Source organism: Calypte anna, chromosome 18, assembly GCF_003957555.1.
Source record: "Calypte anna isolate BGI_N300 chromosome 18, bCalAnn1_v1.p, whole genome shotgun sequence".
In the NCBI taxonomy this organism is placed as follows: Eukaryota; Metazoa; Chordata; class Aves; order Apodiformes; family Trochilidae; genus Calypte; species Calypte anna.
The window spans coordinates 10,266,520-10,292,012 of record NC_044263.1 but is presented as its reverse complement, the minus strand read 5'-3'; the positions used below and the strand labels follow the sequence as shown (position 1 = coordinate 10,292,012).

Sequence of the window (25,493 nt, the reverse complement as noted above, 5' to 3'; positions counted from 1 at the left end):
GGGAGGGAACCGGGGGGAGGGGGGGAGAGGGAAGCCCCGCCCCCGCGCTCTGATTGGCTGTCGCCGCGCCGCCCGCCCCCACGGGCGTTCTCTTCGAATCTTCCAGCTGCCCCGGCGCCTCGCCCCGCCCCGCCGCCTTCCCATTGGCTGACGGTTGTGTTTTGGCTGCGAGGCGGCGTTCTGATTGGCTCCTGCGTACCGGGGTGGGCGGGGCGGATGATGGGAGGAGCGGCGCGGCCGCTGATTGGTCGGTTGGGAGGGTGGGGGGGGCGGTTGTTTTTTTTTCTTTTTTTCTTCTTTTTTTCCCTTTTTTCCCTTCCCGGAAGCCGCTGGTGACGTCACGTTCATTCAGGAGGTTCATTGAGAGGCGGGGGCAGCCCGGGGCTGGGGGGGGCATTGCTCCAGGGGGGTTCCCCCCTTCCCGCATCCTTTCCCCAGCTCCCTGCTGCCTTCCCGGGGCAGCGAGCGCAGCCTGAGGCCGAGGGACAGGAGGAGGGACCCAGCCTGGGGTCCCCCGTGTCCCCCTCCCTGGGAGGCTCTGGGTAGGAGGGGCCCGGGGGCTCAAGCAGAGCTCCCGAGTTTTGGGTTGGTTTTGGGTTTTTTTGAATACAATTTTTTCATCCTGGTGCCTCAAGGTCAGTCACAGCCTTTAAGGGCAAGCTCACCCCCCCAGCCTGTCTCCCCCTCCCCACCGGGTTTGAGGCCCGAGTGGGATGGGGGTGACCCAGCCCTGGAAGAGCTTAATGAGAAAGGGAGGAGTGACATTTAAAACCTAAATGAAGGAAAAGGGGACTTAGCGAACGGATGGTGTAAAAACAGACGAAGCTGAAAAGAGCCCTCGGGGGTCTGAACGTGGCTGTGCTCCCCTGGGAGGTACTGCTGAGGTCTGGGCAGCTTCACCCCCTTGTGCCCAAAGCAGCCCTGGGGCAGGTGGAGGGGTGAGAAGAGATTCCAGGAGAAGCCGAGACCCCTGAGCCCCCCTGCCTCCTGCACGCAGTTCTTTCTACGGAGCCCTGGAGTGTGCCCAGGACCTCCTGCTTGGCAGGACACCCACTCGTGAGCTCAGCACAGCTTCCAGCTGAGTCAGCAAAGCTGGGAGCAACCACCCGCGGGTGGTGCCTGCCTGGAAAACCCCTGGAAAAGCTGTTGTGAGCAGCTCACAAGCCAACCAGGCTCAAGCAGGCAACGGGCATCCAGGACCGGGATAAAATAAGAGTTTTGGAGGAGCAGGTAGGACCTTCAGGGCTTTTGAGGTGAAAATCAATGCCCAGCCTGGCTGTGGAGCCACCAGACTGCTGCAAGCAGCTCAGCTTTCCCCACCACACCAACCAGCTGCTGGGAAAACCTCTTTTGGGGGCAGGACTCACTGCCAACCCTCCCTGCCTGAGCTGGGTTTCCATCCTCCCATCAAGCACAGAGCTGCGTGGAACCCATGGGAGGGGTGGAGGCTCCCAGCACCTCACTCCCCCTTGCCATCCAGGAACCAGCCTGGAGAGCTCAGGGTGCAGCAGCCCTCGTTAGGGCTTGGCACCCACTAATGAAGAGCCCATCCCCACCCTGCAGGGCTCTGTTTGTCCTGGGGTCAGAGCCACCCCAGGGGGGGACTGTTGGCAACTGCTGGAGGAACTGGGAGCAGACTGGGAGGACTGGGTGTCTAGATAAAGGTTTGTTGCTGTAGACAAGCCTCTGAGGAACCCCCTGTGCCCTCTTGTGCCTCAGTTTCCTTCTCAGCACAAGGATGCCGGAGCAGAGTCCCCTTTCCCTGCCAAACCCATGGCTGGGCACCACGAATGCTGCAGGCTTGCCCAGCAGGCAGGTTCATTTGGGGGTTAAAAGTGACTTTTTCATGAGATGAGAAAATGCATTGCATTCCCCCTCCCCAGCTCGGTTCTGCTGGGGTTTGTCCCGGTTTTACAAGGTCCAGCAAGGATCCAGGCTTGGGAAGGAACCTCCAAGCAGTGCTGTCACCCAGCTCCTGCACTGCTGCGGCACTGTCCTACAAAACCCTCTGCTGCAGCAACCGCTGAAGGGAAAAAAACAAACACCAAACCCAACAGAACAAAACAAAACCCAACCAAACCCCCCCCCTCCGAGCCGTGCGTGCAAGCAGCAGCTCTGCATGGAGTGACTGCTGGGTTATGGATCGGCGCGGGGAGAACTTTGAATTATTGCCTGCACCGAAGCCCTGCAGTCTGCTGGTCATGAAATGTGGTGCTGCCCCCCCTAGGCTGCTGTTCCCCCTCTCCAGGCTGCTGTTCCCCCCACCCAAGGCTCCTGTCCCCCCCCCAGGCTCCTGTCCCTCTCCCCCCCCCCAGGCTCCTGTCGTCCCCCCCAGGCTCCTGTCCCCCCTCTTAGGCTCCTGTCCCCTCTCTTAGGCTCCTGTCTCCCCCCCCCAGACTCCTGTCTCCCCCCTCCCACGCTCCTGTCCCCCTCCCAGACTCCTGTCCCCCCCCCAGGCTACTGTCCCTCCCCCAGACTCCTGTCCCCCCTCCCAGGCTGCTGTCCCTCCCCCAGGCTCCTGTCCCCCCCTCTCCCAGGCTGCTGTCCCCCCCAGGCTGGAGCAGTGCTGGGTTTTGAGGATGCCCCCTGCTCAGATCAGGCTCCCCCCAAACGCTGTTGGGGTGATCAGGGCTCAGCCCCCGGGGTGCTGGGGGCTCTTGGGTGGGTGGCAGCCCCGAGGCGTTGATGTTCAAGACAAAGCTGTCCCCAGGTTTGTTTTTTCTCTACCTAACCCCAACCCCTGGGGCTGCGCGGGGAGGAAGCAGAGAGGGAGGGAGATGTGCTGGTCCCTCTGCAGGGAGGGGACAAAGCGGGGAGCCCCGGGGATGGCCTTTGCTCGTCACTGCTGAGGACATCAGGGCAGCTGAGTCGCCTCCCTGCGCTTCTCCCGTTTGGTATTTATAGCGCTCGTGTTATCAACTCAAATCAACATCATGTGATGCTCCACTAACTTGTGCCTCAGGACTAATTAATCGCCGGGGGTTCTTTAGCGAGCAGTTGAAGGGTCCATCCCTTACTTTCATCCTCAAAGGGAAGGTGCCAAAGAGCCCAATGCTCCCCAGTACCTTAATGCTGGGGAAACTGGGGCAATCTGGGGGTGGGCTGGGGTGCACTGGAGCGGACAGCCAGCTCCCTGCCTCCAGAGGCTGTGCCCGGGAAATGCAGCTGCTGGTGAGGGGCTGAAAGGCAGGATGGAGAAGATGGAGGTGTGTGCTGAGGGGGGCTTTGAACCTCACCCCACACCCCCCCACACCACGGCCCTGCAGCCCCGGGGGGCTGCTGGAGGGGCTCAGCCCCACACACATGGCTGCTCCATCTCCTCCTTGTGCCAAGCGACCCATTGGGAAAGGGGGGGTCTTGGCCTCCTCCCAGGGGACACCCCGACAGCTGGGGGGTACAGGAAGAGAGGGGCGGTACTCTGAGCCAGCCCGGGGGATGGGAACAGGCTGGCTCTGGGCTGCGTGTCCGTGGGGTGGGGTTGCTGCTGGGGGTCACAGATAGTGGGGCTGGGGGTGAGGGGAAGGGATGGTGTTTGGGTGGCACTGGGCTGGGCAGGGGTCACTGGGATGCGTGACTGGGGGGGCAGATGAGTGCTATGGGGGGCGGGTGATGGCATGAGGGACTGGCGAATGCGACCAGGGGCAGATGTGTATGTGCCACTGGGGGAGAGGGGGGGACAATGTGGCCATGCGTGTGCCAGCGGGGGGGGCAGGTAAGAGGCACTTGAGGGGGGTCGAGGGGGGTCCTGCTCTGTGTGTGTGTGTGTGTGGGGGGGCGATACCAGGGCAGTGGCAGCACCAGCACCCTATCCCCTCACCCCCAGCCCCGCGGCATCCCCGGGCCGTGCTGGGAGGAACGGGGCGGGGCGGAACGGGGCGGGGGGGTCCGGCCCGGCCCCGCATTGGCGCAGCCCCGGCGCTACCGCGGAGGCGGTGCCGGGCGCGGCGCAAAGCGGAGGATGCTGCGGGCGGGGGCCACCGTCGCCAGCCCCGGTCCCGGCCCCGGTCCCGGGCGGGAGGGAGGCCCCCCACATCCTGCCCGCTGAGCCCCGGCCCGGCCATGGGGGCTCTGACCAGCCGGCAAAACGCAGGGGTGGAGGAAGTGGATATCCCCGCTAATTCCGTCTACAGATACCCCCCGAAATCCGGTGAGTCCGGGGGGAGGAGGGGGAAATTCCCGCGTCCCAGTGCTGGGGTGTTTGCGGGGGGAACGGGGCTCGGCCACCGCCTTGCTGTGGTCGGGGTTGCACCTTCACACCGCAAAGCAAACCCTGACCTTATACAGCTGGGAAAGAGCACCCTAAAAATACAGGTGTGGTGATGGGTAACCTGGCTGCGTGCACCCCAGCAGGGATGGGGACACCTCCAGTCCTTCCTCCATCTGCCCCTTTGCAGCCAAACCCAGCCCCCAGCTTGGCTGAGTTGACACCAGTTTAATGATATTATTCCTGTTCTTATATTTTTACCGGTGATCTGCGGTGCTGGGGTGGGAAGGTTGGAGCTCTTTTTATAGCCAGACTCCTCGGTGCTGGCTGCTGGGGAAAAAGCTGGGTTTAAATTCCCGGGAGAATGAGGGAGGCTGGGCTGGGAGGGATTGGAGGGGATTCCTCCTTCCCAGGGCCCTGCCCCATAGCAGCACCCCGGCTTCTGCCATGAGGACCCTTCTCCTTCCTCAGCTCCTGCCTCAAGGATCAGCTCTCTCCTGGCCCCGTCTCAAACCTTGTGCGTGACCTTGGAAAATCCCTCCCTTCCCTCCATGTCTCGGTTTTCCCTGCGGAGGAAGGGTCGGGCTGAAGAGGTGTCCGGGAGTGAGGGGAGCAAGGCAGGGGGCTCGGTGGGGAGAGGTGCTGGAGTCTGGTCCTTGGGTGGGTATCACTTCAGAGCTGCCCAAATGCTGCTGTGGGCAGATGATGGCTGGGAGCACCGTGTGTGCTTGTGGGGAGTGCCCCAGGATCCTCACAGTGCTGAATATTATTAATAGGTGACTATTTTGGTAGCTAATAGGGTAAGGTAGATGCTTGGATCATTAGTGCTGTGACAAATTACTCGCTAATTACCAATAAAGAGCTCCTCGGGAAGAATTGCAGCCAAGACAAGCCCTGCTCTTGTCCTGCACAACTCTGTGTGATGTGTTTGGTTTTTTGTTTGTTTGTGTGGGTTTGTTTGTTTGTTTGTTAATTTAATCTAAAACCAATTGCACAGCTGGCTGCCACATCTGGGGCTGGCTGGGTGGGGTGTGTTAACCAGGGTGCTCCGGGGTGGAGATTGCTGATCCTCAGTGGATCATCCTCCTGCAGGGCTCTTCCAGCTCCTCCATTTAGAGTTTCAAGGCCTTTGTCACCTTGATGCCAGCAGAAGCTGGACTGCCCCAGCTGTGGGTTCGCTCCCTGCAGGGGCTGCGGCGATTCCTGCAGGAAGGAATTTTATCTTGGAGCTGAAATATCAGGCATGGAGGAGTGGGGAGTGTGCCAGTCCTATACCCTGCTAGGGGAGGGAGCAAGTGCAGCCAGCTGAGCACTTCCAAACTCGTCTCAGCTGTGGAGGACCCCAGGCTGGTCCTTAACTCAGGTTTTTGGGGAGAACTCAGGTGTGCTCAGGTGAACTGGAACCAACCGAGGGGGACTGGGGGGGGGGGGGGGGGAAAGGTGCTGGTGCTGCCCGGGATCCTCGGGGAGAGGGGCAGGAGGTGCCCAGGTGACACTGCCACCTGCACTAGGACGAGGGCAGGCTGCTGCCCGTGGGAGATTAAGGCTTTTGGTTTGCTTTAATCCGAGAAGGGATTTGCCGAGAGGGAGGCAGGGGAGGACGTGCAGGCAGCGCAGCCGATCCCTCCCTCGCCTCCGATGCTGCCGGGAAAGAGCCGCCGGCTTTGGAAACGGGTTCCTGGGGGGAGCCTCACGGCACCCCGGGACATTCCCCTCTCACCACGGATGTATTTTTGGCTGCTGCAGCCCGTGGGGAAGGAGCAGCCATGTCTTGTCCTGATGAAGCATCTCCCCTTCCCACCCCGGGGTCCTGTCCCAGGCAGGCTGCCAGGGGCATCACTTAAACCAAAATCTGGGTTTTACTTCACTGGCTCTAATCCCTCCTTGGCAATGGCAATGGGGGGAGAGAGGGGGAGAGCAAACGGGGCTGTCAGTGGAGCCCACTGCCTGCCTGGTGGGATGCTGAAGGGCTTAGGCCCTGGATTTCAACCCCTGCCCCTGTCTGAGGCTGGCACTGAGCCTCCCGGAGGCAAATGGATGGGGGGACCATGAACAGGGCCCTGGCTGGGAACAAGAGTGAGGGGGGAAACCAGGCAGTGCCCCCCCCTTGGGTGTCAGGGTGGTGGCACTGCCATGGTGCAAGGACCAGGCTGGGGGCTGCAGTGGGTCAGGGCTGATGCTGCAGCACCATGACCAAGGCTTGGCTTTGCCTCAGCCTGCTGCTGGCTCTGGCTGCCCACTTCACATTGCTGAATTAAAGCAGCTCAGGGTGCCAGCTCAGCGGGTAGCAACGGGATGCCCCAGGGCAGAAGCACCCAATGCTCTTTCATCCACCACCCAGGAGGTGCAGTGCCCGTGGCAGCATCCTGTGCTGGCACCCACTGCCATGGGGTGCTCCCACACCCTGTGCCAGCACTGTGCCACAGCAGCCAGGGTGACAGGCTGGGTGAAACCCAGCATCTCCCTCCCCAGGAGCAGGTGGATGGGCTGAAAATGAGCTTTGCTATTTTAGCTGCTTTGGAAAGCCAGGCTGTGACCCTGCTGAAACACCCAGGCTCTGGTGTCTGAGAGCCAGAGGCTGCATTACCAGAGCTGAGCCAGACCCCAGCAGGACAGCTGTGGCTCAGGGGATGATGCAGGACATGTGCCACAATGTGCCACAGCAACAAGCATGGCCACAACACTCACCAGGGGCTGAGCCATGGTGGTTGTGCCCATCTGAGGGCATCTGGACAAGGTGGCATCCCTGAAAAGGGGGCTGACAGCACCATTGGCACTGGCTGGATATGTCCCACGTGCTGAGGCAGGGTGTGCAGGACACAGACAGGAAATTTGGGTTTATTCCTTCTCCCCAGTAGCCACTCTGTTCAACCCCTCCTGCAGGCTCCCCAGGCCTATGAAGTTTAAGATCTCATTAAACCCTGGTGCTGTGACCATCCCTGATGGGCTTTCCTTCCTTTCTGGGCAGGTGTTAGTTAAAGATTTATAATTAGCTGATAAGAAGGTGACTGTGGCTGGGAAGGTGCTTCTCTTCTCTGCCACTCTGCCATGTCTGTGGGGTCACTGCACCAGCAAAGCTGTCACCCTCCTGCCAATGCCCCCCAGGCTCTTCTGATGTCCCCCTGGGCTTTTCTGTGCTGGTGGTTCCCTGGCAGAGCCAGCATGACTGGAGGGTCTTTCATAGCAAGGTTTTTGGAGGATCTTCCTCGTGAGGGAGCATGAGGCCAATGCTGATGCTGCAAAGAGGGAGCAAAAACCCCTGGGCTGTGCACGAGGTGCTCTGGGGGTGCCTGCAGCACCCAAGGGTGTTCCCAGCCCCCCACAGAGTGGCTGAGTGATGGCAGTGTGGTCTTCACCTGCTCTGCCCAGCCTCCAGGAGCACCCATCACCTGCCAGACCTCAGCTGGGGCCATTGCAGGGTCCCTGGGCTCCTTTACTCAGTGCTGGGGAAGCTTTCCTGCAAGTTTCTCTCTCGTTTGGTTTCCACCTCATGTGTTCACCCCATAGTGGTGCCAGGAAAAGCTCCAGGTGGCCCCATTCCCTCCCAGCCCTGCTGCTGCAGGCGGCTCTGAGGGCACCTTGCTCTTAGGTTTGGTTTTTGGTTTTTCTTTTTTTTTTTTTTTTTTTTTTTTCACGTGGCTGCTGCCTTTCCTGGGGAGCTTTCTATAAATTATGTACGTGGAAAATGGGACCAGAGAGCAGCAGGCATCAATAATTGATGGGTGATGTTGGGTAATGGGCATCCCTGTGCCACAGGGACTTCTGGTGAAGCTTCAGGGCCCTGCTTGTCCCTCCTGCCTGGGTGTTAGCTCCCCTCTCCTCCTCCCCTGTCAGCTTTGGGCTCAGTTTTGTTTTTTCAACACAGTATTAAGGCCTGATGCTGCCCTTGGCAGTTGCTGCATTTGCTGGAAGCTGACTGGAAGCTCTGACTTGAGGCCTCCCAGGCAGAGCTGCAGCCCAGGCTTGAGATCCTTTGATCTGTCCCCCCCTCAAGGGTTTAGGGTTTTTTTTCAGGGGGTGTCCCCAGGGAGGCTGTGGATGGCTGTGCCCTTGAGTTTTGGTGTTGTTGCAATCTGGACTCCATCCCTGTGGCTGCTGGGGCACTGTCCTCCCATCCACTGCATCTCTTGTGTCCTGGTGCACCTTCCCACCCCTCCCCATCCCTGTTCCCATCTTCCCCTTCCTTTTCCCACTCAACCCTCCTGTCCTGTGCCAGATCCTGTGCCATGATGTGCTTTTCCCAGGCAGCTGCAGCCTGGATCCTTATCCAAGGATTAGCACTTCTCTGCCACCCAGGGATCCATCTCCCCTTCCTGCCCCCACCCCAGGATTCTGCCATCCCTGCCAGCATGGGGATGTGGCTGAAGGTCGAGGTGACCTTGGGTGTCTGAGGCCAGGCTGGGGCTGGCAGGGATTTCCCAGGCTGGGAAAGGGGAGCAGGGGCTGTGCCAGGGGTGGGATGCAACTGAGACCCTGGAGGGGGTGGTGGTAAATCTCTTCCCATTAAATCCCTCTGGATGGAGCAGCCCCCGTTGCCAGGCTTTGCCCTGGGGCTGGACCCCTGCCCCAGCCTGGCCCCAGCCCTCCCCTCCCTGCTCAGGTTTTAGTGGCTGAGGAGGGACAGGGATGGAGGCAGGGACAGGGATGGAGGCAGGGAGAAGGGCAGGAGAGGCAGCAGAAGGCAGTCAGGAGAGGTGGCTTCTTGATGCAGGCAGGGATGCAGTGTGTGAGCTCAGCCCCTACAGCTCCCAGCAAGGTGACCTTGGGGACAAAGCCACCTCTGAGCCATCGATTGGGTGGCTCCGTGCTGCTCCATTGCCCGACTGAAGCCCCCTCCTCCTCCCCCCCCCTGTGCTCAGCCCATCTCTGTCTTTTCTTCCCAGGGAGCTACTTTGCCAACCACTTCATCATGGGTGGAGAGAAGTTCGACTCCACACACCCCGAGGGTTACCTCTTCGGCGAGAACAGTGACCTCAACTTCCTGGGAAACCGGCCCGTGGTGGTGGGCACCCACCCGTGGGGGGGGGTGGGTGGGAGTGGGACTAGGGGGGAGGGTGGCGGGTGTGCCCCTTCCCAAAATGCTGGGGACTGCGTGTGGCATGGGGGGTGTGCTCTGAGGCTGTGCCAGAGCAGGGATCCCAGCAGAGCCAAGGGCAGGAGCATCCCCCAAAACCTGTGGGCAGTGGGTGGGTGAATCCAGAGCCCTTATCCCCATAATCTGCGTGTCCCCAGAAAATGAAAAGTCAGCACTCGGGTTCTCTCTCGAGCAGCAAGCACTGAGAAATCCTCTTGATTACAGTAGAAGCCTCAAAACTGCCCAGAGAGCAGTTCCTGACTCAGACCCCCTGACAGCAGAAGCAGTGGGGAAGGTGAAGGAACAGCCTGGAAACAGCAGAAAAAAGTTAATGCTCAATTGTTTTTTTTATGGCTGAATTACCCACGGCCCTGGGCTGCAAAGCTGTGACCAAGGTCTTGTCTCACTGGGGAGCTGGGGGTGTTTTGGGGCTGGGGTTTTGGGGCAGGCCAGTCTGGGGGCTCAGGAGAGGGTTGGGGGAGGACTCATGTTGTGTCTGATCCAAGCCTGTGTCCAGGCACTGTTTGGGCATCTCTGATGCTGCCTGCAGGACCTGTTGTGATGCTTCTCAGATGCAGTGCTTCTGTGTTCTGGCCTGCTGTGAGAGCCCTGGCTGGACTGGGAATGTTAGAAATAGGCAGTGCCTTTTAGTGGGGGATTTATTTTGGGTTCCTTGGGTGCCAGGAGGTCTTGGAAAAAACGTGTCCCAAATCCTCTTAGCAGCACTGCTGCTGGGGTGTGCTGAGCACCCACAGGCTGTGAGGACTCTCCCTTCCACAGATACGGGATAATCTGGATTTTCCAGCTTGGGACTGGTTTTTAGGGGACTGAGAAGGGTGTTGCAGATTTAGGGAGCTGCCACTGTGCTGAGACACCTCTGCAGGAGCCGAGGAGCTGTTTGTGGCACCCGGGGAGCACGGGGTGTTTGGGGAAGCCAGGAACTGCTGAAACGTGCTGCTGGGTTTCCCTGCCCACGCCAGCCAGCCTGGCTCTGCTTAGAGAAAACCCCCAAGAAAGATTTTTTAGTTTGTTTGGGTTTTTGTTTTTTTATATCACTTCAGCAGAAGCCAGTCCAGACCAAATGTTGTTGTAGATGTATAGATGGTGTTTTAAAATGGGTAACGGTTGAGGTTCCCCCCTCCCCCCTCCTTTTTCGGCTTGATTTAAAGTGAGGAGATGCAAAAAGTCCTTTAGCCAGCCCCTTTCTGATGTGCAAATCTGGCTTAGAAAATTTCATTCAAAAAAAAAAAACCCAAACCAATCCCCAACCCCCCCCCCCCCCCAAAAAAAAAAAAAAAAAAGAAAAAAAAAAAAGAAAAAAAAAAGAAAACCAAAGCCCAGCTGTGGGTGTGAACGAGCCCAACAGCCGCGGCAGAGCAGTTTCTGCAACAAGAAATTTGCCTTCGGCACTTCCCCATCCTGCCCAGTCCAACAGCCCCGGGGGGCCCGGCTGCCCCTTCCCCGCCCTGGGTGCTGCATGGGGAGAGGTCCCCGCACCCAAGGGTGCTACCCCTGCCGGGGCGAGCTCTGCTCATCGCAGCCTGGTTTGGGTAGGGCTCGGGTGGGTGCAAATAAAGAGTTTGGATTGCAAAATTTGAATAGCAGAGGCCGTTTCACGACAGGGTATGGCGTGTCGTGACATGGCTTAGCTCCTTTTCTCACTTGCCTCCCTTCCAGCTGCAAGGGATGGTTCTGCAGGTGCCCCTTTTAGCGCTGGTGATTGGTTAAAAAGCTCATTAGCAGCAGATTAATGACTCAGCCGCCCTGCTCCCCACCCGGAGGGGACAGCAGTTCCATGTGGATTTATCTTCAAAGCGCCCTCTGCTCTCTCACCCACCCCGGCTCCAGCCCAGGCTTTCACCCACTTTTGGGTGCCACCCGTAGGACTGGAGCTGAGGGACAGCGGGACACGGGAGGTGGTGGGAGAGGGATGGGGCAGATGAGTGCCCGGTCCTGGCAGCTGACTGCCCCATCCCGCAGAGCCCAGCACGGGTCCCCAGCGCCATCCATCCTGCTCGGCGGGGCTTTGGGGACAGGGAGGGTGCTGATGGCTTTGGCGATGAGGAAGGTGACGATGGCTTTCCCACGTGAGGGCGCCAGGGACATAGGAAACGGGCACCTGGCTCCCCGCTGGGCATCCCCAAGTGCCATCTGCAGCTCAGGCTTCTCCCCTCGGGGCTGGGGGCAGGAGGAGTCACTTCACTGTCCCCAAGTCCCTCCCATCCGGGTGTGGGGAGGCACGGGGGGGGCACAAAGGGACCCGAGCAGCCTGACTCGGTTCCCTGCTCCCTGTCCCAAGGTGAGCATCAGCCATCCCCGATGGTACCTGACACCCTCCTGTCCCCTGGCACACGGTGACAGCTCGCAGGCTGTAATCCCGCCGTAAGCCTCTGTCTCTCCAACACGTGTTTGTGTCATCCCCAGGGGGGCTGATCCCTCCCTGCAGCTCATCTTACCTGGGAGATGGGGAGGGGGGAGATGGGTCCCATATCCCTTCCCCCGTGCCCTCTATCTCCCTTGGGTGGCTGCAGCGCCAAGGAGAGGGTGTCCCCCGGATGCCACTGTGTCCTCTCTCCCCAGCAAGCTCTGTTGCCCCCGTAGTGGCTGCAGCTGGAGAGGAAGGAGCAGGAAGGACAAGGTCACCTTGGAGGGTGGCTCCACAACTCTCCCTCAGATGATGCTGCCTGCCTGGTCCTGCCTGGACACCCCAGCAGCTCCGAGCACAAGGGGCTGGTGGAGACCCCATCATCCAAATCCCAACCGTGCTTGAGGGGAAATGGGGACATCTGTGTTTTCCTGAGGAAGGTCCAGCCTCACCCTGGAGCTCTCTGCTGCTTCAGCAGCCTAAAAATACATCAGCAGCTACCAGCTCCTGTGCCCCTGATTCCCCCCTGCCCTCCAGCCAAAGGGACAAGGGACAGCCCCTCTCTGCATGCCCTCCTCTGCACTGCTGAAATTCTCCCCTGCGAAGCATTTTTGGCTTGCTCTTTGTGGAGGGATGTCCCCATCATCACCCTGCCTGGTACCCGAGTGCTAGAGCGACCTGCAGGTGCTCAGCACCCGCCCAGGCTCCCTGTGCTGTATGGGGCTGGGTCCCTGGGGGACCAGGGACAAAGTCTGTGGCCACTGTCACCCCCTTGTGTGCACCTTCCTTCACTGGTGTCTCTCTCATCCTAGTTCCCTTACGCTGCTCCACCTCCTCAGGAACCCGTGAAGACCCTCAGGAGCTTGATCAACATCCGCAAGGACACCCTGCGCCTCGTCAAGTGAGTCCTGGGGGGGCACAGGGGGCTGGGGACCCCCTCCCCCAGCCATGAGGCACGGGGAGGGAAGGGTCTTGCTGGATGCTCCCAGGGGATGTTGAGTAGGGGGATGCTCTCAGTTTGGCACAGCTGGATGGAGGGGGACAAGCCACCAAATGTGCCTCTTCCCCTCTGGCATGGGTGAGGTCCCCTCCTGCCTGCGGGTGCTGGCTGCGTGGTGGGATTAAAGGAGCTTAGTGCTGCCTTTGAAGTGCTTTGATTTTTCCTTCCTCCTCCGCTTTCCAAGGGCTTTGTTGAAGGGAGGCTGGGGATTGCGACAGGGGTGGGAGATTTGGGATTATGGCTGAAATCTGCCTGCAGGGCTTCTCAGGCTGCAGGGCTTGACCTTGGGCATGCCAGGCCCTCCCGGCGTGCCTCAGTTTCTCCTGATGGAAGAAGGGATAGCCTTGTGCCAGGGGATCGGTCCTGGGGCGTCCTGAGTCATCCCCGAGGATGCTCCTCTCCCAACCCCCTGCGTTCCCCAGGTGCTCAGAGGAAGTGAAGACCCCAGGGGAAGAAGTCAGCAAAGCCAAGGTGCACTACAACGTGGAGTTCACCTTCGACACGGACGCCCGGGTGGCCATAACCATCTACTACCAGGCGAGCGAGGAGTTTCACAATGGGGTGGTGAGGTGAGGAGCTCCAGCCTGGCCTGTGTGACTCGAAGCCTGATGTGTCCCCTGGCCAGGGTGTAGGGCTCTGCTGATGGATGTGGAACCTCCCCTCCCGGGAGCATCTCCCCTCCTTGGACCATGAGGCAGCTGCTGGTGGTGCTGGGGATGGAGGGGAGTTCCTTGCTACCCTGGGTGCCACCTCCAAGTCCCTGCCAGTCCCCAGCAACCCCATCCCATCCCACTCCCTCGGCTCCATGTCAGAGCTGAGACCAGGACAAACCATTGCCCCTCCTGGTCCCCACCAGCTTGGATGCAGAGTTGTCCCTGTCCCATGTTGGCTGCCCTGGGGTTGTTCTAACCTCCCCTCCCACCTTCTCAGCATCCTGGGGACACCAGGAAGAGCGGGTGGGATCCCTGACTCTCTTCTTTCCCCACGATACAGCTACATTCCCAGGGACAGCAGCCTGCAGTCTGAGACTGTGCACTACAAGCGGGGGGTGTGCCAGCAGTTCTGTGTCCCCTCCCACACCGTGGATCCTTCTGAGTGGAGCGAGGAGGAGGTAGGTCCCAGCAGGCTGTGGCACGGGCCATGGGGTTGGACAGGTTTATGGGAATGGGGTGAAGCCTCCATTGCTGCTCCACCTCACCAAAGCTCTTCTCTCTCTCCAGCTGGGCTTCGACCTGGACCGGGAGGTGTATCCCATGGTGGTGCAGGCGGTGGTGGATGAAGGAGAGGGTGAGGAAAGGGCTCTCTTGATGGGCTGGGCTTTCCCAGTTCCTGGCACCATGATGCCAGCCCTTGTACCAGCTGGGCAGAGCCTCCTGCTTCTCCTTGCTGCCCCCATGGTGCTCCCTAAGCTCTGTGTGTCCCTTTGTGTCTTGCAGAGCACATTGGGCACTGCCATGTGCTGCTGGCCACCTTTGAGAAGGTAAGTGCCCACCTGGGGCTGTCATCCCTCCTACCCCCTCTCCCACATGTGTAAGAGCCTGGAGAAGCCCCGTGGGGCTTGGGACAGTGCTGCTGGGATGGGGCTATTTTGGGTCTGCTCCAGAAATTCTAGGAATATCCTCCAAATCCTTGATTTTAAGCACCCACTTCTGAGGCATTTCACCTCAACTTCATCTTTCTCACCCCACTAAGTCTCCAGCCCTGCAATGTGTGACATCTCACACCTGCCTGGTGCTGGGGTGTTAGGAACAAACAGAACTGCTGCAAAATGGGCTGGCTGGGAGCAAGGTCACAGGGTGTGTGAACATGGGATGGGGATGCTCAACCTTGGCATCCACCTTTGTGCTCTCCTCCCTCCAGCACAGCGATGGCACCTTCTGTGTGAAGCCCCTCAAGCAGAAGCAAGTGGTGAGTGTCTGGGTGACCCCAAGGTGGTGGCAGCTGCCACCCTGCACATTCCTGGGCAGAGAAAGTGGGAAGGAAGGCAGTGAAGGGCTGTTCTGGGGAGTTGCAAACCCTCATGCAGGCAGCAGCCTGCCCCTGCCTCCCAGCTTGGTGAGGGCAATTTCAAGTGCATTGATGCAGAGAAACTGCAGGCACTGGGGCAAGGAGGGGTGGCCCAAGGAGGGGGACTGGAGCTGTGGTAGGGTGGGACATGTCTCTTATTTTCACCCTTTAACCACGGGGTTGCAGGTGGATGGTGTGAGCTACCTTCTGCAGGAGATCTATGGCATTGAGAACAAGTACAACACTCAGGATGCCAAGGTATGTGCCTGCATCCCACAGGTTGTCTCTCATCACCTAACATGGGTCTGGCCACTAAAACATGCTCTGGGCAAGAGTTTGCAGCATGACACAGAGCTGCCAGGGACATGCAGGTGTTTTGAGGACGTTTTGTGTTGTCATCGCAGCTGCAGGAGGCAGAAAGTTAAAGGATGGAGTTTTTTCCCCCCATCCTTTGTTGCCCTTTGGCAGGGTGGTGGATGGATTTTGCTGGCTTAGGAGGGGACCATGGTGCTTGAGGTGTGAGGCACATCTCCACCTCTGGTGTAAAAGCTGGGGAGAAGGATGGCTCCCTGATGCCTCTGGCCCCAGCTCCCGGTCTGGGGGAGGGATGAGGTCCCGGGGTCATATTTCAAGACCAGGCAGCCCAGAGACACAGGTGGGACCCCCCAGCCAGCTCCTGGGGCACCCAGCTGGTGTGTTTTAGGGCATCCCCCCTCGTCACCCTCACGCAGGCTGTGGGGACCCCGAGGCTGAGCGGTTCCTGTCTCTCCCGGGGGGCAGGTGGCCGAGGACGAGGTGAGCGACAACAGCGCCGAGTGTGTCGTCTGCCTCTCGGATGTCCGGGACACCCTGATCCTGCCCTGCCGACACCTCTGCCTCTGCAACACCTGCGCCGACACCCTGCGCTACCAGGCCAACAACTGCCCCATCTGCAGGCTGCGTAAGGGCTGGCAGGGGGGCTGGGACGGCGGGGAGGGGTCTGGGACCTCGAGTAGGGGGTCTGGTATCTCGGGGAGGGGTCTGGGACCTAAGGGAGGCGGTCTGGTATCTCGGGGAGGGGGTCTGGCACCTCGAGTAGGGGGTCTGGGACCTGGGGGAGGGGGTCTGGGACCTCGAGGAGGGGGTCTGGTATCTCGGGAAGGGGGTCTGGCTTCTCACGAAGGGATCTGACACCTCGGGGAGGGGTCTGGTATCTCGGGGAGGGGGTCTGGTATCTCGGGGAGGGGGTCTGGTATCTCGGGGAGAGGTCTGGGACCTCAGAGAGGGGTCTGGGACCTCGAGGAGAGGGTCTGGCACCTCGAGTAGGGGTCTGGGACCTGGGGAAGGGGTCTGGGACCTCGAGGAGGGGGTCTGGCATCTCGGGAAGGGGGTCTGGCTTCTCACGAAGGGATCTGACACCTCGAGGAGGGGTCTGGCATTTCCCATCCTTGTGTCTTTGGGTCCCACCATCTCCACACGCAGTGATGCTGTGCCAGGCAAGGATGGCCCTCCTGAGAAATGGGGTGACATTTTGGAAGGGAGGGCTTGATTGTGTCTCCTTTCAGCACCCCATTTCTCACTCTGCCCTTCACCCTCCTGCTGCAGCTTTCCGGGCCTTGCTTCAAATCCGAGCCATGAGGAAAAAGCTGGGACCCCTCTCACCCACCAGCTTCAACCCCATCATTGCCTCACAGACCTCTGACTCTGAGGAGCACTCGGTCAGTGCCCATCTGAACCCAAACCACCCAGGGGGCTGTGGGACCCCAGCCTCCTCCACCCTACTGGGGCCCCTTTGGGGGTGCACTTGCTTCCAGGGTCAGGATTTGTTTCTATAACCCAAGTTTGATCTTGCAAAAAAAAAAAAAGGGCTTTTGGTTGGGTGGAAAGATGGTGAATTTGGGGCTTGTGCACAGGGTTTGTCTGTTCTTTGGGTTTCAGCTTCTCCCTGGTGCATCCTGATCACACTGGGAGCAGGGGTGCGGGGGTGGGGGGGGCAGCAAAACAGCCCAGGGGGGACCCTCAACTTTTCTCCCCCCTCTCTTCAGTCCTCAGAGAACATCCCCCCAGGCTACGAGGTGGTGTCACTGCTGGAGGCCCTCAATGGGCCACTGACACCTTCACCAGCCACCCTGCCACTGCGGGCACTGGGGACCCCCCCGGGTGCAGGGACCCTACCCTCCTATGGCACTGAGGGGTCCCTGCCCCCCCTGAGGGGGCTCTCGCCCCTCGAGCGGCTCCCAGACTGCGGCCCCCCAGGGTTCAAGCTGAAGAAGAGCATCTCCAAGTGAGTACTGGGGTGGGAGCAGGGGCCTGGGGGTGCTCAGGGGGTCTGGGGGCTGTGAGTGGGTGTGAAGCCCTCTGCTTTGTCCCATCTGGGCAGGTCCATCTCGCAGAACTCCTCCATCCTGCCCGAAGAGGAGGATGAGAAGTCGTGCACAGAGTCAGAGCTGAGGGTGTCCAGGAGGAGATCCCCTGCCCGGCACCAGGAGGTGAGCACTCTCTAAAATGTGCTGGTGATGAGCTGAGGCACTTGGGGGGTGGAAAGCTTTGGAGTGGGGAGCTCAGGACAAGAGGGTCTGGCTAGGGTTTGCCCCTCCTGGCTCTTCTTCCATTCATGAGGATACCTGGGGTAGATGGATCCATCCCTGCTGAATATCCCCCAACCTCTCCTCCCCACGGGCTTTTCTTCCAGGAATGTGGTGCAACACCAGAGAGTGAAAACCTCACCCTGTCCTCCTCAGGAGCCATTGACCAGTCCTCGTGCACTGGGACCCCCCTCTCCTCCACCATCTCATCCCCAGAAGGTACAGCACAACAGGGCTGGCAGGTGCTGCCAAGGCAGGAGAAGGACATCGTGGTCCTGGGTCTGTCCTGCTGTGGGGGGGGGGAGATGCAGAGTTTGCATGGATGGCCCCTTCCTACCCTGCTGCAGACATTGCATGAAACCCTGAGGTGTCACCTCTGCTTTGTCACCTGTAGCCCTGGAGATGGGGGGCATGGGGACACTGATCACCTCTACTTCAACACCCCATAGACCCAAAGATGGGGGGCTGTGAGCCTTGGGGACCCCTCATTAACCTCCTTATCAATTAATTAGCTGATGCTTGTGCCCCAACTCGTCTGGGTGGGCTGGGGGGGTCCAGTGGCCCTGCTCAGCCCTTGCTCTCCCCCAGAGCCTGTCAGCAGCAGCCTGGCTCAGTCCGTCATGTCCATGGCCTCCTCCCAGAGCCAGCACTCCCAGCTCAGCACCGACACAGTGTCCTCCATGTCTGGCTCCTACATTGCTCCTGGCACAGAGGAGGAGGAGGAGGAGGAGGAAGGGGACATGGTCCCCTCGCACGCAGCTGCCAGTGCCACAGCCTCTGATGGAGAGGTAGGGGGGGATAGCTGATGGTGCCCATCATCCCTGGGTTCAAGAGTTTGGGATGTGACTTCTCCAAACCCACCAGCACAAGACTGCTTTTTTCATTTTTTTTTATTTTTTTTTTCCTTCGTTCTTTCCCATCTTCTTCCCACAGTCAACACCTGTGGAGTCCCCAGATCTAAACTTTGTCAGCATCTCGGCTGAGGAACGTGATGCTGAGGTAACCACAACCACCCCGTGCAGGGCTGGCAGCCGTGGTGCCACCCAGCATGCCATGGGGACCCTGGGTGTGCCCAGCTCCAGGTGCCCACAGAAGGGAAAGCTGGGCGGGTGGCACCCAGGGCTGGGCTGGAAAGGGGCTGCACACACATCCACATCCCTGGGGGTGGATGGGGCTGTTCCCTGTCCAGGAGCGTTTTCCTGGTCCATGGAAACCCCCAGGGCCAGGGATGTTCACCCAAAGGGACATGGGGACAGCCCCCAGTGTGGTGCTGGGATGCCATGGGGCTGCTAACACTCTCTGCCTCTCCCCTGTGCTGCAGGGCAATGATGTGCTGGAGGATGAGGAGGCCTCTCCCACGCAGGAAGACGGTAAAAGGCCCCGGGTTGTTGTTGTCCCCTTGCTTTCAGTTTGCTGTCACCAGTGGGCAGCTGAGCGAGTGGCAGATGCTGTGCTGTCCCCAGCTCCCCTGCCTGCTGGATGCCCTCGGGGAGAGCCCTGGGTGACTCCGTGGACACTGGGGCTGGGAAAGCATCTGTCAGGGTGGGGTCACCCCCGGGGGGGCTGCCCAGCAGTGGTGGGGTGGAAACCCACTGGCCCATGGGGACCCTGGAGAGTGTGGTATGGGGCATGGGGCAGGTGACAGCAGGCATGAGGGATCCAATGGTGTTTCCAATGGGCCATGTGGGAAAGAGGCTTCTCTGTGGTTTTTCCCTCACCAGGAAGGTCTCTCCTCACATCTCTGACAGTCTTCCCCTTGGAGACCCTCATCTGGGCTGGTTCCCATAGGAAGGGGCTGCAAAGCTGTTCCCTTCAGGGTGCTTTCCTGATTTTTCTTGGTCTCAAATGTGCTTTTGTGACCAATGCAGGTGCATTGAGGGCTCCTCTTGCTTCCTCCCTTGCACTTAAATAGCCAGAGAAAGCTGTGACCACTGTCCCACCAGCTAGCAACCACCTTGGATTTCTTTTGGGCAATAGGGAGGTCCCAGAACACCCCCTCCCCTATCTGCAAGGCTCTGGTTAGGAAAAATATGCCCAAACTGTTCCCCGATCCAACCTGGACACTGAGCCAAGCTGGAAAGCAGGAATACCCATCCTCAAAATGTGGCCTCTGCCCTGTGGGGAGACTACTGCTGATGGAGTCACTCAAATAGGACAACTGGGGAGCAGCCAGGGGCTTTGGTGGATATACATGGGTACCCCAACAACTCTGGGAGCAGGATGGACTTTCTCCCTAGGGCATTGTCCTGCTCCCATTCTCAGCAGTGCTGCTGGCTTATCTTGGGACATTCCTCCTGAGGTTTGGTCGCCTGCATCTGATGGACGCAGGTAGGAACCTGGGAGCTGATCTCTTGTACAGGTGATGCTAAGAAGCAGAGTTACCTCTCTCAGTCCTGAAAGCCTCCACCCTCCCCCTGCAAAGCTTGGCTACAGCTTCTTTTGCCCCACGCATCCAGTTGCTGCCTCCTCCCGGCATCCCCGCGGCTCCGCACGTGCCGACGGTGCCGGAGAGGCTCCGGCCAGAGGTGATGGGTGCCACCGTGGCCCAGCTCTGCCAACTGAGGACTGCTCAGCCACGCTGGGGGAAAGGTTTGGTTGAACCCCAGGCAGGTGTTGAGGGAGCAGGTTCACATCTGCCGGTGCCCATCGCCGCTGTTTTGCTGCCCTCCGGCGTGGCCGGGGCAAGGAAAGGAGCAGCTCAGCCCGTGCCCAGGTGTTATTGTCCACTCCCGTCTAGATGCATCATTTTTATGGTTTGGTTTTGTTTTGTTTTTTTGTTTTCTTTTGAAAGAGGGTGGGGAATGGAGGAGAAGACCCAGCAATCCCACACCCCACGGCTAAAAAGGCAACGGCAAAGCCCGGTGCCGGCCGCGGCGTTAACTGCCTTAACTCCCTTCCAGGCCCGAGGACAGGCGGGTTCCTCGGTCTGAGGTGTGACAATAACAATGACTTGGGCATCGCACACGTGAGAGCGCTGGACAATAAGCTGTGCTCTGAGGCCTGCTTACCTGGTGAGTGGCCGTCTGCTGAACATGAACTTGGGGTTGGGGGGGGATGCTTTCCCTCTTCCCTGCATCACCCTTCGCATCCATCCCTTCTCTCCCCTTCCCATCCCCACCATCGCCCCTGCTTGTCCACCCCTCCCCACCAGGTTGTCCTCGCTGTACCCCACCACCCGTCCCCCTGTGGGGCTGAGCACCAGGCACGTCACCACCCAGCAGCTGCAGGGCAGGAGGAGCTGTGTCCCCTCTGGGATGTCCCCAGGGGTGTCACACACTTGTTTTTGTCTCTTGGCCAGGGGGCTGCTGGCACTGGCCCCCTCCCCATGAAGGTGGTTGTGTGACACAAGGGCAGCCTGGTCCGGACTCGGGGTGGGTGCAGCAGTGTTTTGGGTTGGGATGTGAGCTGCAGTCCAGCCTTGCTACAGGGGCTGCCTGTCTCCCTCTCCTCTTCCTCTGTGGCCAGGGAGAAGGGCACATCAAGAGGCATTATCCTTCTGCCCTTAAGTTCATTCCTCTTTTCCATATCTTTGTGCTTTCTCTCCCACCCTCCTTCTACTTTCCTTCTGTTTCCCCCCTCCTTCTCTCCATCCCTTTTTTCTCTTCTTTCTCCCCCCCAGGCTCCTCCATCCACGTGAAAGTTCATGTTCACTCTGTGCCAACACGGTTTTCTCAACCCATGCTTGTGCCCCCTTCCTGCCTAGACTTGCCAAAAGGTGACAAATGTATTGGTGACCTGAGGTCCCCGTGTGGTCTAAGGGGACAGTGGGCTGTGGGAACCCTGCTCAGTGTTGCAGGCTCCTCTCCATCAGCCCAGGGTGTGGAAGAAACTCAGATGAAGCCCTCTGAGGGTCCAGGTCTGTGACAATACATTTGTGGTCAAGCTGAAAGCAACTCTGCCCCTGGCTTTCCCCTTTGGCTAAATTTGTGGCAGGTCCCAGACCCGCAATGGGTGCTGGAGAATCAGGAGGGTGGGTGAAACCAGCCCAGCCTCTCCAGGAGGTGAAAATCCTTTCTCCCCACCTTCTCCTCTGGGAAACGTTTCTTTCCCACTGCCTTGCTTGTTCCTGGTGGTTTCTGTGCTGAAGAAACACTACAGAGATTCTTGGGGAGGAACAGGTGCCTGCCACAAATGTCCCATGTTCCTTCCATCACCCTCTGGCAGCAGCTGGCTGAGCTCCACCAGCCTGGGGGGACTGGGGAAGGGGCAGGAGCATCTCAGCAGCCCCTTTTTTTATGCTGGGGCTCCTGGCAAAGCATCCCCTCGTCATGGCACCTGGCAAAGCACCCATGCCCAAATCTCCCTTGGTTCTGCCAGGGGGATGATGAGAAAGAGAGGGGGGGCTTTGCAGCCCAAATAACCCCAGCACAGGGCCAAAATTCTGCTCTGCTGCAAGGACTGTGATGGCTTCACCCCTATCTCCTGGGCTGGGGTGCAGAATCTGGCCCCTGAGCTGAGCCCAGCCAAGGATTGGCTTCCATCCTTTGGCCACCACCTCTGTCCATGCATCTGGTGACTGGACTGCTTGGAGCCCTTGGCAGGGACCCGCATGAGAGGGGTGATCCTGGGTGATCTGGCCTTGGCGTTGGCTGGAAAGATCCTGGGGGCTGCTGCTCATGGTGGGGCCAGGGCAGAGGAGGTGCAGAGCAGGGGTTTGGGGGCTGCCCACTCTCCCTTGGGGATGGTGGAGGGGTCAGAGGGAATAACTCCAGGGATGCAGAGCTTTGCCATGGAAGGGCTGAAGGAGGATTGCCCTGGGGTGTCCTGGGAAGAGCTGGAAGGGGGGGATGAAGGGGAGCAGCTGCCCCCGGGGCAGTAACGGCCGTGGCTCATTTCCTGGTTGCAATCAGTGTTCTGCAACGTTGGTTTTGTTTGTTAAGACTCAAGGCAGCTCCTTCCTTCCCCAGCCTCATCTGCTCCCCCTGTCAGCAGCCACCTGACTCGAGTGGTTGGTGATGGAGACAATTTGAGGCAGGATTTAATGGTGGTGGTGATGGATTCCAAAGGCAGGGTTGGTTTGCATGCACTGAAAGAGCTTTTTTTTTGGCAGAGGTTTCTTGCAGAGGTTTGGATGTAACCACATCCATGGAGCCAGCAAGAACAAAGCAGACCATTATTTTGGGGAGACATGGTGTTTTACTGAAAGCTTGAAAGAAAATCACTTTGACCAGAGAAAATAATCATCACGTTAATAGTACTATTATTATTAATAGTATTCCTCCTTCAAGTCTCTTCTTGGGAGGTTTTGCCATGCCCAGACCCATGATTTTTGCTCCCTTTGTAATGGATGAAGACATGGGATGTGGCTCCTCAAAGTGGAGAGGTTTGCTCATCCCCAGCACTGTTGTACAGATTTCAGTCTGGTGGGAAAGGGCTTTGGTAGGAGGTGCAAGGCCAGATCCTGGGGATTTTAGGACATAAGACTCAAATAAAACCCACAAACCCATGTCTTTGAGTGGATCCCACAGAGCCCTGGGATGTGCAGGTTGCAAGGGCTGTTCCCAGGGCCTGAAGCATCATCTGGGCTTAGCCACAGCCTCTGCCAGGGAGAGGGTGATGTTGGAAATAGAAACTGGGGAAGGGATTTGCTGGAAAGGTGGGGAGGAACCGGTGCATTGGAGGCAGCAGAAGACCTGAAATCCCTTGAGGGTTTTTGCTGGTTTAAACCCTCAGAGGATCCGAGTGTAAGTGATATCACAGCAGGCCAGGAACGCTGCTTGGGTTTCACTGTGATGCTTCCTGGGAGCTGCTCTGCACAGGGCAGGTCTGATGGGACATGGGGGGATCCCCCTCCTACAGCCTAGGGGGAGAAGAGCTGGGTGGGCATGGGGCTGGGTCCTTGCTGTGGGAATGGACCATGTCCTGCTGCCTCTGTCCCCTTTCTTGGCAAAGGAGCACTGAGCTGAGCTGGGTCTCTGCCCCAGAGCCCTGCAGTGTCTGACACCATATCAAGCTCTGAATGGGATTTCAGTGTGTGTGTGTGTGTGTGTGTGTGTGTGTGTGTGTGTGTGTAGTGGGTGTGTGTGTGCTGTCCTGTTTAATTCTCCATTCCCTCTGGGATCTGCAGACCTAACATGCCTCACTCTCCAGCCTGAGCTCGCCATGAAAAGCCAGTGGGAATGGCAGCTCTCACCTCCCATAAATCAGCAGACAGTGGGGTTTTGTTGCTCCCTCTCTGAGGAGGCCTCAGCACCTGCCCCTGACCTTGGGGTGCCCTTGCATGGCCCCCACCCCTGGCTTGGAGCTGCTCCCACTCATGAGCATGGGGCTTAACCTTGCTGGTGGGAGCAGCCACCCTGTTTTAGGGGTGCAGTCACGCTGTTTTAGGGGTGCAGTCACACTGTTTTAGGGGTGCACACCCTGAGGGTTGTTCCTGAGGGCACGGGCCTGATCGTTTGGGTGCTGGTCAGCACCCCATGAGGAGTGCAGGCAGGTTCCAAGCTCTGCCTGTTGCTCTGCCCCAGCTGGGGGGTGCTGCCTGAGCCGGGACCCCGCAGCTGGGGAGGAAGTGTGTGTAGACCCAGCCCCCCCATACCACAAGCATGCCTACCCCTTAGTTCCCCACAGCACAAAACCTTGGGGGGACACCATGCATGCAGCCCCTTCACACTCTGCCTGTCGTTGGCAGCTCCCTGGCCTGGCCCCGGAGCCATTGGCGGGTGATGAGCCCCCCTGTTATCTCTCTCGTGTGCATGTCCCCTGTGCCACCTCTGCTCCCTCCTTCACCATGTGCCTTCTGGTCTCTCCTGCCACGCAGCCGCCGTGCCGGACTCCTGCCCCATTAACATTGAGGAATAGGTATGAGACCCCCAGAGCCTGCACCCACCTCGCGCCCCGGCACCCAGGGTGGGGGTTGGCATCGCTGGGGGTCCTCTCGCTGTCCTGGCCAGGGTGACATCCCTTAGTGCATGATCTGCAGCCCCTGCAGGGCATCCACATCTGCCCTCTGAACAGGCACGGGGGGGGGGAGCAGAGGCAGCCCCCTTCCCTTTGGGCTATTGAACCCAGCTGTAGTGGTTCCTGTTTGCCCCTCGGCATTCCCAAGAAATCAGGGGTGTCAGGGGCTCCCCTGGACCTGAGAGGTAAGTGCAGGCATGTGCCAGACCTCTCTGCAGCCAAAACCCAGAGGGGCTGTGGGGAGGTGGATGTTGTATGGAGAGACTTGAATCTCACACAGCTCTGTGGAGCAGGTCGGGGAGCTTTGGGAGCATGAGCTTCATGGGCTGCCTACACCTACACCTGGATGAGTCCAGGAGGCAGGGATGAGCCCTGGTGGGTGCTATGGCATGGCAGTGCAGGGCTCTGGTGGGGACAGAGGTGGCATGCAGGCAGCCAAGGGGAGTGCTGGCGCTGTTGTCCCTGTTTCCTATCCCTGCTGAAGCCCCTGGGTACCCCTGTCCCAGGCTGGGGCAGCTGGAGCAGTGCAGTGGGTTGCTGCATGTCGAGGCTGAGCCAAAACCTGAGCAGGAATTTGGGCTTTCCAAAAGTCCCAAGCAAAAGCACCACATCCCCTTGCATGGAGAACTTGGCTCACTTGGGGGTATTGGGGTGCAGCTTTGGGTGCTTGACCCTAAGTAAACCCCTACAGCCCCTCACCCCCTCTTTTCTTCCCCCAGACCTGGAGGCAGCCAACAACAACGTGCAGCTCCTGTGGCAGGCACCCCGGCCCTGATGTCCCCCTGGCACCCAAGATCTGGAGCAGGCAGCGGCCACCCTGCCCTGTGAGGGCTCAGCCTGGCTGGGGACACACACTCCCTGCCCACCCGGAGGAACCCTGGTGTCTGAGCACCACAGACATTGCCACTTCCATCCCTTGGCTGTCACGGGACTGATTTTGGAAAGAAAAGATGGTAAACTTGACTTTTCCTCCCCAACACCCCTCTGCAGAGGGGGGGAAGGGGGGAAGAGCCACATCACTTTGGAGCTCCCCATCAGTCACTTCCTATCCCCCAGCCCCGATGGGGACAGCCTGGGGTCCCCTCATGCCCCTGCCTATCTCACACATCTGGACTCCTCTTCTCCAGCACGTGGAGCAGCACCCAGTGGGATGGGATGGGGTCACCCCACAAAGGGGGTCCTGGGCCATGGCCAGAGGGGGGCAATGCGATGAGGGTGCCCAGGGGTGCAGGTTAAGGATGAGTGTTGGCATTGGCATCCTTGGTGCATGAGCTGGTGACCTTTGTGGGGGGCTGGTTCCCCCCAGGTTTGCTGGAATCTGTCCCTGCAGTGCTGTGGGATGTCCCAATTAGTGGGGTCCCCCACTGGCAGTGATGGTGCCC

At 59.3% G+C, this 25,493-nt stretch overlaps 1 protein-coding gene across 1 annotated transcript; it reads left to right on the top strand.

The window, feature by feature from the left end:
• The first annotated feature begins 4,043 nt into the window (after positions 1-4,043).
• Positions 4,044-25,212, top strand: RNF157 (ring finger protein 157). Its single transcript, XM_030461555.1, has 20 exons — positions 4,044-4,147; positions 9,088-9,206; positions 12,456-12,544; positions 13,066-13,212; positions 13,637-13,754; positions 13,864-13,930; positions 14,080-14,123; positions 14,504-14,551; positions 14,837-14,908; positions 15,431-15,590; positions 16,235-16,347; positions 16,675-16,913; positions 17,010-17,118; positions 17,322-17,433; positions 17,803-18,002; positions 18,148-18,213; positions 18,536-18,584; positions 20,115-20,225; positions 23,972-24,012; positions 24,831-25,212. The coding sequence occupies exons 1-19, from the start codon at positions 4,060-4,062 to the stop codon at positions 24,010-24,012; spliced, it is 1,992 nt and encodes a 663-aa protein (XP_030317415.1). The 5' UTR covers positions 4,044-4,059; the 3' UTR covers positions 24,831-25,212.
• The last annotated feature ends 281 nt before the right edge of the window (positions 25,213-25,493 follow it).

Coding starts and splice junctions, on each gene's coding strand:
- RNF157 (XM_030461555.1), top strand. CDS start 4,060: ATGGGGGCTCTGACCAGCCGGCAAAACGCAGGGGTGGAGGAAGTGGAT. Junction 13,931..14,079: donor GGTGGTGGATGAAGGAGAGG/GTGAGGAAAGGG, acceptor TGTGTCTTGCAG/AGCACATTGGGCACTGCCAT. Junction 15,591..16,234: donor CTGCCCCATCTGCAGGCTGC/GTAAGGGCTGGC, acceptor CTCCTGCTGCAG/CTTTCCGGGCCTTGCTTCAA.